Source organism: Nomascus leucogenys, chromosome 4 (genome assembly GCF_006542625.1).
Source record: "Nomascus leucogenys isolate Asia chromosome 4, Asia_NLE_v1, whole genome shotgun sequence".
NCBI classification, from domain to species: domain Eukaryota; kingdom Metazoa; phylum Chordata; class Mammalia; order Primates; family Hylobatidae; genus Nomascus; species Nomascus leucogenys.
This window is the reverse complement of record NC_044384.1, coordinates 92,556,972-92,569,750: the sequence shown is the minus strand read 5'-3', so window position 1 is coordinate 92,569,750 and position 12,779 is coordinate 92,556,972. Positions and strand designations below refer to the sequence as shown.

General features: G+C 53.4%; 1 protein-coding gene across 1 annotated transcript; it reads left to right on the top strand.

Annotated features, from left to right (window-relative positions):
- Positions 1-11,329: 11,329 nt before the first annotated feature.
- Positions 11,330-12,352, top strand: LOC115834788 (SR-related and CTD-associated factor 4-like). The gene is given in 3 exon segments (XM_030811510.1): positions 11,330-12,158; positions 12,160-12,201; positions 12,203-12,352. Coding segments are annotated over 3 exon segments (849 nt in total). The 5' UTR covers positions 11,330-11,408; the 3' UTR covers positions 12,260-12,352.
- The last annotated feature ends 427 nt before the right edge of the window (positions 12,353-12,779 follow it).

The following is a 12,779-nucleotide window of genomic DNA, read 5'->3' as shown; positions in this document are numbered from 1 at the left end:
CGCGACGTCCGGGACCCTGCCTCCAGGAAGCCCTCCCGTCCCCGGGCGCCGCGTCACCCGGGCCCCCAGCCGCTTCGCACAGACCCCGGAAGGTCCAGCTGAGCGGCCCCGGGCGTGAAGTCCTCCCCCCGGCCCGGGCAGGCGCCGGCGCCGCTCCCCCCTTCTCCTGGCCTTTGTTGGCGCTGGGCCGCCGCCGGGGAGCCCTCCCCAGACCCAGGCGCGACTTTTTACCTGCAGCGGCTGTGCTCGCCCCGCCGCGACCCCCGCAGGACAGAGCCGGATCCTCCTGCACTCGGGCGGACCTGGGACCCTCAGAGCCGAGCCGGCTGCCTCGGGTCACACATTTGCAAACTCCAGGGGCGGGCTCCCCAGGACGCCGCCGCCCCCTACGACCCCCAGCCCTCCCGCTACCGTGGAAAGCCGCCCCGATGACCCCCGTGCGGGCTGTTGAGGGGCCGCCCCCCGCCGACCGCTGTGGGAACACCTCCGCGCGTGCGGCGGGTACGCGGCGAGTCCGGGGCAGGAAGAACGCACGGGTAATTGCACCTTCGGCAGGTGTTGGGCGGGAGCAAGGGGGTCAGACTCGCGCTGCAGGGGGAGGGCGGGGAAGGCCTCGCTCTCCTGGAGGAAGGGGACAAAGACCCCTGCCCAGGAGCCTGGGAGCCTTTGAAAGTAATGATTTTTTTGGGGGGGAGTTGTCACGAGACACTCCAGACATTTCTAAAAGGCCCCCTCCCCGCTGCCTGGTGGAGAGGGAGCGTGGGGGGATCCACATTCTGCCTCCGAGCCCCCAGCCAACCCGGGCCCCCCAGGGTAACCCTGGGGCTCTGAAGGGGGCTTCGGTCGCTGGTTGAATGAAGGGCCACAGAAAATGAAGCCGGCGCAACGACCGCAAAACCCTCAGTGGGCGCCAGGACCCCGGATCTCAGGGTGCCAATGGTGATGGCTGGGGGTGGGGAGGACTGTGGCAGCAGGGGGTGCTGAGCGGGGTTTGGGGCTCCCCCTTTCCATACTCAGTCTTCCTGCCAGCCTCAGAGCTGAGTACACAGTTGGCGATTAACAAGCGCTTGCTCCCTTCCATGGCCAGCCTGAGGGGAGCGGCAGTGGCCCGTATGGGGTGGGGGTGGCGGTGGAGTGCGTTCCTGGCGCAGAGCTGGCACACAGCACGAACTAACGCGTTGGCGGGAGTGGGTCTGTCCCGGAAGGAAGCCCTGGGAGCCTAGGAGTTATTGGGCTTGGGGCTGCGCCCCAAAGCGGGAGGGCCCTGCGAGAAGGGAGGCCCTGGCTGGAGGGGGACCCTGAGACTGGAGGTGCGGGACCCTGAGACTGGAGGTGCCAGACCCGGATGCGGGGCCGGGTGAGTAGGGCTGCGGGATGCAGCCTTGCTGAGTTTGAAAAGTGAGGGAGGCTTGGTCCTGGGAGGGGGCAGGAGGATTCAGGCTGAGACCCGGAGGGGGCGAAGGTCTTTGAGGAGGCAGTCACAGGCCTGGAAGGACCTGGGACCCGCAGGCATAGGAGCTGTTGGCCATTAGATAGAGGGGCTGTCGCCTGGGGGGAAGCCTCATCTGGCTTGTTCCCCTTGCCAGGCCTAGGTGAGCCCGATGGGCGTGTCTTCTGCCCAGCTGGGATGTGGCCAGCATCTGCCTGTGGCCTGGGAGTGCCCATTGTCCCCTAAGAGCTCTGGTTATACCCTGGGCAGCTACTGGCCAGGCTGGAGCAGGTGGCAGGCAGCGACCTTGAGCCCCTCCTGGAGGCTCCCAGGGGGTGGTTTGGAGGGGACTACAGCTTCCCCTGGAGGGCCTGGGCTGTCCCTGGGGAGCGGAGTGCCCTGGGCGGCGATTATTATAATCCTCGTGGTCATTTTCATGCAAATAAGCACTGAGAGCGTTAGGTTCTGCCCCCAACCAGGGTGGAGGACTAGGGTGGTGGCACCCTGGAGAGGACGGTGGTTTTTCTGCAGCCCCACCTGCTGGGTTCCACGTTGCCTTTGCACCCAGCAGGGGCCGGCCTGGGCGGTGGGCGCAGGGGCCTGGGTGCCCGACCAGGTCAGCTCAGCTCAGCTCAGCTCGGTGGCCGCCCCGCCTTCCGGCACAGGTGTGGACGGGGGTGGGAGGCGCGACCAGGGAGGGGGCTGCGGTGTCAGTCCCGGCCCGGGCCTGTAGACGCCGTCTCGGGGGTCTCTGGGGCTGGGGAGGACCTTGCGAGGGGCCAGGGGGGCGCCAAGGCCGCGGCGAGCGTCGTGGCGGGGTCCAGCAGCCTGGGGCGGGGACGCGCGCTCCGGGCCGTGCGATTGGGGTCCCAGCAGGGCCGGCCCGGCGCTTCGCGCGCGCCCTCTGCCGTCCGCAGGCCGCGGCGCAGCCTCGGCCGCCTGAAGCTCCTCTCGCCTCCGGGAGGACGTCCAAGGTCGTTTCTTAAAGCATCCTTATTGTGCAGAAGGAACAGTGGGGTTCACTTTTCTCGCTAATGTGCATATAATTGTTGCAACTAATTATGTGTAGCAAATCTCCATGCCACTATTTTCCCAACCTTTTTTAAGTCAAGGCATAGCTAACTCAATAAAATGCCCATCCCATCTGTTCAAGTAGACTTTTTCTCCAGTCATTTCTTTGAAAACCGTATTATTTTTTATTGTGGTAAAATACATGCAGTAACATACAGTGTACCATATTAACTATTTTTCAGTGAATTTGGCAGCATTAAGTACATTCACTTGCTGTGTAACCGTCACCACCACCCATTTCTGGAGCTTTTCGTCTTGCAAAACTGGAACTCTGTCCTCATTAGACACCAACTTCCCAACCCCCTCCCCAGCCCTTGGCACCCATTATTCAAGTAGATTTTTTTTGACGGAGTCTCATTCTTGTCGCCCAGGCTGGAGTGGAGTGGCACGATCTCAGCTCACTGTAACCTCCATCTCCTAGGTTCAAGTGATTCTCCTGCCTCAGCCTCCCAAGTAGCTGGGATTACAGGCAGCCACTGCCATGCCCAGCTATGTATTTTTAGTAGAGATGGGGTTTCACCATGTTGGTCAGGATGGTCTCGAACTCCTGACCTCAAGTAATTCTCCCGCCTCGGCCTCCCAAAGTGCTGGGATTACAGGTGTGAGCCACTGCACCCAGCCAGTAGATGGGTTTTGACAACTGTATATGTAGTTTTATCACCACCATAATGAGACCTAGAAACTTTATTATCCGAGAAGTTCCCTGGTGCCCTGTCCCCACCCTCTGACCTGTCACCCTGAGTTACTGCTATCTGTTCATACACTTCATAAAAATGGAAACAATGGAAACAAACAATGAGAGGACTTTTGCCCCTGGCATCTTTCACTCAAGGAAATACTTTTTTTTTTTTCTTTCAGACAGAGTTTCTTTGTCCCCTAGGTTGGAGTGGAGTGGTGCGATCTCAGCTCACTGCAACCTCCAACTCCCAGGTTCAAGCGATTTGCCAGCCTCAGCCTCCTGAGTAGCTGGGATTACAGGCGCCCGCCACCACGCCCATCTAATTTTTGTATTTTTTAGTAGAGACGGGGTTTCACCACGTTGGCCAGGCTCGTCTCGAACTCCTGACCTCAGGTGATCTGCCCACCTCGGCCTCCCAAAGTGCTGGGATTACAGGCATGAGCCACCTTGCCTGGACTTAGGGAAATACTTTTGAGATTCGCCCACTTTGTTGCTTTCCCACAACCTGCTGATAATGTCTGTGTGGTTCTGTATTTCATGGGTGTATGGCAAGAGTTGAACCAATTCTTTATTTTTTACATATTAGATTATTTTCATATTTGGGCTATAAAAAACTGCAGCAGGCTGGGCGTGGTAGCTCATGCCTGTAATCCCAGCACTTTGGGAGGCCGAGGCGGGTGGATCATGAGGTCAGGAGATCGTGACCATCCTGGCTAACACGATGGAACTCCATCTCTACTAAAAATCAAAAAATTAGCTGGGCGTGATGGCGGGCGCCTATAGTCCCAGCTACTTGGGAAGCTGAGGCAGGAGAATTGCTTGAACCCGGGAGGCGGAGCTTGCAGTGAGCTGAGATCACACCACTGCACTCCAGCCTGAGTGACAAAGTGAGACTCCATCTCAAACAAAAAACAAACAAACAAAAAAACTGCAGCAGATAGCATCCTATTATATATGCTTAAAAAAAAGATACGGGGTCTCACTATTTTATCCCTGCTGGACTGTACTCTTCCTGGGCCCAAGTGATCCTCCTGCTTCAGGCTCCCTGTAGCTGAGATTATAGGCACGTGCCACCACACCCAACTCTTACATGTTTGTAACACACTTCTCAGATTATTTTTCTTTCTTACCTCCCTCTCTTGCTCCTCCATTTCCTTCATTCCTTCCTTCTGTCCTTCTTGTCTTCCTTTTCTTCCTTGACAGGATCTCACTCTGTCACCCAGGCCAGAGTTCACTGGTGGAAATACAGCTCACTGCAGTCTCAGCCTCCTGAACTCAAGGGATCCTCCCATCACAGCCTCCTGAGTAGCTGGCACTACAGGCATGTACCAGCATGTCCAGCTAATTAAAAAAATTGTTTTTGGCCAGGTGTGGTGGTGCATGCCTGTAATCCTAGCTACTCAGGAGGCTGAGACACCAGAATTGCTTGAACCCAGGATGTGGAGCTTGCAGTGAGCCAAGATCGTGCCACTGCACTCCAGCCTGGGTGACAGAATGAAACTCCATCTCAGAAAAAAAAAAAAAAAATTTTTAGAGATGAAGTCTCACTATGTTACCAAGGCTGGTCTCAAATTCCTGGGCTCAAGCAATCCTCCTCTCCTGGCCTTTGGCCTTCCAAAATGCTGGGATTGCAGGGTTATTTTCTTTCCTAGTTTTTTTTTTTTTTTTTTGGATGGCGTCTCGCTCTGTTGCCCAGGCTGGAGCACACTGGCGTGATCTCAGCTCACTGCAACCTCCACCTCCCAAGTTCAAGTGATTCTCCTGCCTCAGCCTCCCAAGTAGCTGGGATTACAGGCACCTGCCACCACCCCCGGCTAATTTTTGTAGTTTTAGTAGAGACGGGATTTCACCATGTTGGCCAGGCTGGTCTCGAACTCCTGACCTCAGGTGATCTGCCCGCCTCGGTCTCCCAAAGTATTGGGATGACAGGCGTGAGCCACAGTGTTCCCTGCCCCCACCTTCCATGTCCCCAGATATTGCAAAGTTGCCCTGAGTGGGGAATTCTAATACACACCTTGCCAGCAGGCTAGGAGAACTCCATTTAAAACCCTTGCCAGGGCTGGGCATGGTGGCTAACACCTGTAATCCCAGCACTTTGGGAGGTTGAGGTGGGCGGATCACCTGAGGTCAGGAACTTGAGGCCAGCCTGGCTGACATGGTGAAACCCTGTCTCTACTGAAAAATACAAAAATTAGCCGGGTGTGGTGGTGGGCGCCTGTAATCCCAGCTGCTTAGGATGCTGAAGCAGGAGAATCCCTTGAACCTGGGAGGTAGAGGTTATGGTGAGCTGTGATTGTGCCATTGCACTCCAGCTTGGGCAACAAGGGCAAAACTCTGTCTCAAAATAAAATAAAATAAAACCATTGCCAGCACTTGGGATTTTATGCATTTTGATTATAGCTGCATTACTTGATGGATTGACTAGGAGGACACTGGAGTGTCTTCTCACACAGACTCCATATTTAGTTTGAAGACGTCCTTCCATATTGCTTCATAATCTTCCCCAGAGAGGCCTTACGATCTTCCCATTGTGTATATTACTCCTGAGCTTATGATTTCGGTTGCTTTGTGAAACCGTGTAAAAACCACGATTTCTGATGTGTTTTTGCCGGTCATGGGCTGGCGGTCGATCACCCTCTCTGACTTCTCTTACTCCTCCAAGCAGGCCGCCTGTAGGTTCACTTGGATTTCCCAGGTAGACAGCTGTATCATATGTGAATCTGCACTTTCGTTTCTTTCCAGACCTCACATTGCTTGTTTCTTTTCATTGTCATATTGCATGGGCTGGGGTCACCATTATAATGCTAAATGGACATGTTGATGGTGGGAGTCTTAGCCTCCATTCCCCAGAAAGTAGCCAGATGCAAAGCTTAGTGCACACATTTTCTGGAAGGGTGAATCCTAGGGATGCAAGCATGAGGGAGAAACACACGGAGCCAGGGAGAAGGTGAAGCTGAGGCGAGGCTGCTTCTTACTCAGCTGCTGTGGCTTTTTTGGAAGTTGCAGCTCAGCTGGCCACGTCTGCACACCCTCTCCTGCAAGACCATACAGCAATGCTGCACCTCAGAATGGTCCATAGGGAGGAGGAAGGGGGAACAGTTTCTCCGCAAGCTCCTTCCTGTCTTCTGCTTTCATAGGTCAGAGTTGCTCTCCTGGGGAACTAAGTTCCCTGCACCTTCAGGTGGTGTTACTGGCCCCTCTTGGCAGCTGCTGGGCAGGCCAGAGTGTCTGAGGGTTTGGGGAAGCTGCCGCATTGTGTGGAGTGAGAAAGAGATTCATTGAAATTCCCAGTTGTTCCTATACATTCCCAATTATAGTCCCAATTGTATTTGTGGATTTATCTATTTCTTCTTTTAGTTTTATCAATGTTTGCTTTATATGTTTTAAAGCTCTGTTATTTGGCACAAAGAAGTTTAGGATTGTTTTCTGTTTGGTTGCATGAACTCTCCTATCATCATGAAATGTTCTCTCTTCTAATAATGGTTTTGTTTCAAAGTCCACATTGTCTGATCTTACTATCATTATACTAGGTTTTTGAAAACATTAATGTTTGCCTAATATATCTTTTTTTTGTTCTTTTGCTTTCTATCTTCCTGGATCTTGATATTTAGGGTTTGTTTTTTCTAAACAACATGCGTTTTATTTAACTTCTGTGTTTTTTTTTTTCCTTTTTTTTTTTTTTTTTGAGACAGTCTCACTCTGTCACCCAGGCTGGAGTACAATGGTGCGATCTCGACTCACTGCAGTCTCCGCCTCCCAGATTCAAGCGATTCTTGTGCCTCAGCCTCCTGAGTAGCTGGAATTACAGGCATGTGCCACCACACCTGGCTAATTTTTTGTATTTTTTAGTGGAGACGAGGTTTCACCGTGTTGGCCAGGCTGGTCTCAAACTCCTGACCTCAAGTGATCAGCCTGCCTTGGCCTCCCAAAGAGCTGGGATTACAGGCATGAGCCACCGTGCCTGGCCTAATTTCTGTCTTCTATTAGCTTCCAGGTTATGTATTCATTATCCTTTAATGGCTGCCTTAGAGATGGTTATATTTATTGATTGATTTTTTTGAGATGGGGTCTCACTCTGTTATCCAAGCTGGAGTGCAGTGGCATAATCATGGCTCACAGCAGACTTGACCTCCCAGGCTCAGGTGATCCTCCCACCTCAGCCTCCTGAATAGCTAGGACTATAGGCACCTGCCAACACACCCAGCTAATTTCTGTATTTTTGGTAGAGACAGAGTTTTGCCATGTTGCCCAGGCTGGTTTTGAACTCCTGGCCTCGAGCAATCCATCTGCCTTGGCCTCCCAAAGTGCTGGGACTACAGGCGTGAGCTTCTGCACCCATCCAGAGATGATAACTTACATCTTCACTTATGATAACATATTATCAGTTAATAATCTCGTGTCTTTGTAAACAAGGCAAGACCTTACAACTATTTAATTCTGTTTATCCCTCTCCTGACTTCTGTGCTGTTGTGATATATTTTACTTCCATAAAGTTTAAAAATTGTACAGGACATTAAATATTGTTTTTATTTATTTATTTATTCATTTATTTATTTATTTGTTTATTTTGAGACGGAGTCTTGCTCTGTTGCCCAGACTGGAGTGCAGTGGTGTGATCTCGGCTCACTACAACCTCCGCCTCTCAGGTTCAAGCAATTCTCTTGTCTCAGCCTCCCAAGTAGCTGGGATTACAGGTGCCTACCACCATGCCCAGCTACTTTTTTTTTGTGTGTGTGTGAGATGGAGTCTTGCTCTTGTTGCCCAGGCTGAAGTGCAGTGGCGCGATCTTCTCACTGCAGCATCCACCTCCTGGGTTCAAGCGATTCTCCTGCCTCACCCTCCTGAGTAGCTGGGACGACAGGCGCATGCCACTACACCCAGCTAATATTTTGTATTTTTAGTTGAGACGGGATTTTACCATGTTGGCCAGGCTGGTCTCGATCTCCTGGCCTCGTGATCTGCCTGCCTCGGCCTCCCAAAGTGCTGGGATTACAAGTGTGAGCCACCGTGCCTGGCTGAATCATAGTTATTTTAAAGCCCTTGTTTCCTAACTCCAATATGTGGCTTATCTGTAATCTGCTTCTACTGTTAGCTTTCCACATGATTATTGATCACCATTTCCTGCCGTGTCCTGTATCTCGTGCTTTCTGACTGTCAGAGGAATGCCTCAAAGGACCATGGGGGTCTATATCTAGGGACCGTGGGGGTCTATATTAGGGACGTGGGGTCTATATCTAGGGACCGTGGGGGTCTATATCTAGGGACCGTGGGGGTCTATATCTAGGGACCGTGGGGGTCTATATGTAGGGACTGTGGGAGTCTATATCTAGGGACCGTGGGGGTCTATATCTAGGGACCGTGGGAGTCTATATCTAGGGACCGTGGGAGTCTATATCTAGGGACCGTGGGGGTCTATATCTAGGGACCGTGGGAGTCTATATCTAGGGACCGTGGGAGTCTATATCTAGGGACCGTGGGGGTCTATATCTAAGTACCGTGGGGGTCTATATCTAGGGACCGTGGGGTCTATATCTAGGACCGTGGGGGTCTATATCTAGGACCGTGGGGTCTATATCTAGGACCGTGGGAGTCTATATCTAGGGACCGTGGGGGTCTATATCTAGGGACCGTGGGAGTCTATATCTAGGGACCGTGGGGGTCTATGTCTAAGGAGCGTCGGGGTCTATATCTAGGGACTGTGGGGGTCTATATCTAGGACCGTGGGGGTCTATATCTCAGGACCGTGGGGGTCTATATCTAAGGACCGTGGGGGTCTATATCTAAGGAGCATCAGGGTCTATATCTAGGGACCGTGGGGGTCTATATCTAAGGACCGTGGGGGTCTATATCTAGGGATCGTGGGGGTCTATATCTAAGGACCATGGGGGTCTACATCTAAGGACTGTGGGGGTCTAGCTGCTCTCTTCCAACAGCGAGTGCGTGGCCCCCCTCTCTAGTGCAGACAGGGAGAGGAGCTGAACATTTTGTCTGCCCACCCAGTTAGGGATTGGGCCACTTCAGTCAATCGTCCCTCTGTGTGGCTCTTCTGGAGTTTTGGTTAAGAGCCTGGCCAGTCCGTGTCTTCTCATCCCTGATAGGCTGTCAGAGAGTCACTTCTTCCCCTGAGCTATTACAGGCTTAGCTCTTTAGTTGTCTGCTCAGGCAGCTTCAAAATCTGGAAAATGTCTTAAAGTCCAGATTAACCTGTGCCTGGGGCAGGACCCCTTCCTCTAGAAAAGCTCTGTGTACTAAGCTCCACAAGGCTATGCAAGACTTCAGCGCACCTGCAGAGGCCTCAGGCCTCACTTCCTAGCCTCCCCAGAAATTTGCAAATGTCCCAGTTTTCTACTCCAGCCCCTGTGGTTGCCAAGAGACCTGCTGGGTATTTCTGCCAGTAGAATTCCTCTTCCCCCATGGGACCGAGGCTCAGCTCATACCCAGCACTGGTTAATTCCTTAAAGGGAGAGAAGCTGACGTTCAGCTCATCTTGGAAGGGCTCTCTCTGAATGTTTTCATCTGGTTCTTGTTGCTTCTACAGTTCTCCAATGTCTTTTCCATAGATACATTTTTCCGGATATTTAAAAATTGTGGGCCGGACGCAGTGGCTGACGCCTATAATCCCAGCACTTTGGGAAGGTGAGGCAGGCAGATCACTTTAGGTCAGGAGTTTGAGACCAGCCTGGCCAACATGGTGAAACCCTGTCTCTACTAAAAATACAAACAAAACAAAGCAAAATTAGCTGGGCGTGGTGGCTCATGCCTGTAGTCCCAGAGACTCAGGAGGCTGAGGCAGGAGAATAGCTTGAACCCAGGAGGCAGAGGTTGCAGTGAGTGGGGATCACGCCACTGCATTCCAGCCTGGGCAACAGAGTGAGACTCCATCTCAAAAAAAAAAAAATTGTGGTAAGATACATATGGTAGGATTTCCTGAAGTTATTTATTTATTTATTTATTTATTTTACCATCTGAGTTCTGTAATTAATGTGGCCTACTCTGGTTGTTGCAATGGGATTGCTGACCTTCCATATACATCCCTTCTGGAATGTCATATTTACATTCTTCTGGCTTTTTTTGTTTGTTTGTTTTGTTTTGAGACAGAATCTTGTTCTGTAGCCCAGGCTGGAGTGCAGTGGCATGATCTCAGCTCACTGCAGCCTCCGCCTTCCGGGTTCACACCATTCTCCTGCCTCAGCCTCCTGAGTAGCTGGGACTACAGATGCCTGCCACCATGCCCGGCTAATTGTTTGTATTTTCAGTAGAGATGGGGTTTCACCATATTAGCCAGGATGGTCTCGATTTCCTGACCTCGTGATCCGCTGCCTCAGCCTCCCAAAGTGCTGGGATTACAGGCATGAGCCACCGCATCCGGCCGCCGGCATCTTTAATTCAGACTGCCAGCTTCCAGAACCCTGAGAAATACACTTCTGTTGTACATGCCAGTCCATGGTGTTCTGTTACATCAGCCCAAAGAGAATAAGACCACATGGTAACAGGGCTTGGTGACCCCCTAGTGATTGCTTTTGCCTGATCAAGGCAAGGCACCCCCGCCCTGAGCCAGATGCTGAGAAGGTGTGATAGAGGCTGCATGGCGAGGGGCTGAGCCAGGTGGCTGCTGGTGCTCCTGCCTCTGACCACCACCATGTGTCCAGGATCCCTGCTGGCCAGGGCGCCCACCTGCCTGCTCCAGTTTGGTTCAGGGCAGGTGTGTGTGGTTCCCAGGGGACCCAGTGTAGCCACAGATGCCCCCCACCTGCCTCGAGAGGGAAATAAACAGATAAATATACCAAGACAGGTATGGGGTGCTGGGGTGAGCGGTTTATTGGATGTTTAAAGGACAGAGATCTGAACTCCTAATGACTGCAGAGTGAGCGAGCACCCTGGGCTGTCCTGCAGGGCTGTCCTTGCTGGATGTGGTGCCAGCAGGCAGGGCTTGTGGACAGGCATTTGCTGCAGGTGGCTGGGGCAGTGGGGGGCTGGTCTCCGGATGCCTGGAAGGGAGGCCTTGAAAGTCATTCTTCTTGGATGCATGGGCCCATGGCATTTCTTGGTAGAAGGTCAAAGAGAAGTGTTCATGCTTGGCAAGGCAGGAGGGCGGGAGATAGGGCAGTGGGTGGGGAAGGAGGGTCTGGCTCACTGGGTGCCAGGAAAAGGAGGTAAAGGCTGGGCAGGAACCCCTGGCCATGGCAAGAGTCCTGCAAAGCCAGAAATCAGATCTTGCACTGGCAGCACATGGGGACACAGCAACTGGACTGGGAGCAGCAGGGCTTGCAGCAGCTGGACTGGCAGCAGGATGACCCACAGCCTGAGGAACAGCAGCAGGGCTTACAGCAACTGCACTGGGAGCAGGATGACCCACAGCCTCCCTTAGACCCCCCACAAGAGCCACAGCTGGAACCGGAACAGCAGCACACGGGCTTGCAGCAGCAGATGGGCACACAGCAGCTGGAGCCACAGCCCCCATGGCCAGAGCCACAGCTTCCACAGCCGGAGCCACAGCCCCCATGGCCAGAGCCACAGCTTCCACAGCTGGAGTCACAGCCCCCACAGCCGGAGCTGCAGCGCCCCTTGGAGCCCCACAAGAACCACAGCCCCCCTTGGAGCCCTCACAGGAGCCACAGCCCCCCTTGGAGTTCCCCCAAGAGCCACAGCCCCCTTTGCCACAGCTGGAGCAGGAACAGGCAGGCACACAGCAGCACACGGGCTTGCAGCAGCAGATGGGCACACAGCAGCTGGAGCCACAGCCCCCACAGCCGGAGCCACAGCCCCCGCAGCCGGAGCCACAGCCCCCGCAGCCGGAACCACAGCCCCCGCAGCCGGAGCCACAGCCCCCGCAGCCGGAGCCACAGCCCCCACAGCCGGAGCCACAGCCTCCAGAGCAGCCGCAATAGCCCATGGTTCTGGTGGATTGAGGGTGGAGCAGGTAGAGGAGCAGGTGAGAGGGAGGTGCAGGTGCGGAGCCCCTTGACCCTGGGCTCTTTATTTATATCCCTGCCCAGGGTCATGTGTGAGGCTGGACACACGGTCATTTCCTGGTTCCTGTTTGTGCCATTTTTAGGGCCCCTTTTTCTTGTTTCCTCTAGAAATCTGCCCCTTGGTGTATGGGCTGTTCGGTGGGCTGCAGCTCTCTTGCTGAATCTGTGTCCAGACTTAATGGAGGCCCCCAAGGGTCTAGCCTCTCCCTGTTGACTCCAGAGTCACATTGGATTTACAAAAGCATCTATTTTAGGCCAGGCATGGTGGCTCACACCTGTAATCTCAGCACTTTGGGAGGCCTAGGCAGGTGGATTACTTGAGGTGAGGGGTTGGAGACCAGCCTGGCCAAAATGGTGAAATCTCATGTCTACTAAAAACACAAAAATTAACTGGGTGTGGTGGCCCACATCTGTAATCCCAGCACTTTGGGAGGGCGAGGCAGGCAGATCACTTGAGGTCAGGAGTTGGAGACGAGCCTGCCCAACATGGCAAAACCCCATCTCTACTAAAAATACAAAAATTAGCCAGGCGTGGTGGTGCATGCATGTAACCCCAGCTACGTGGGAGGCTGAGGCAGGAGAATTGCTTGAACCCAGGAGGTGGAGGTTGCAGTGAGCAGAGATCACA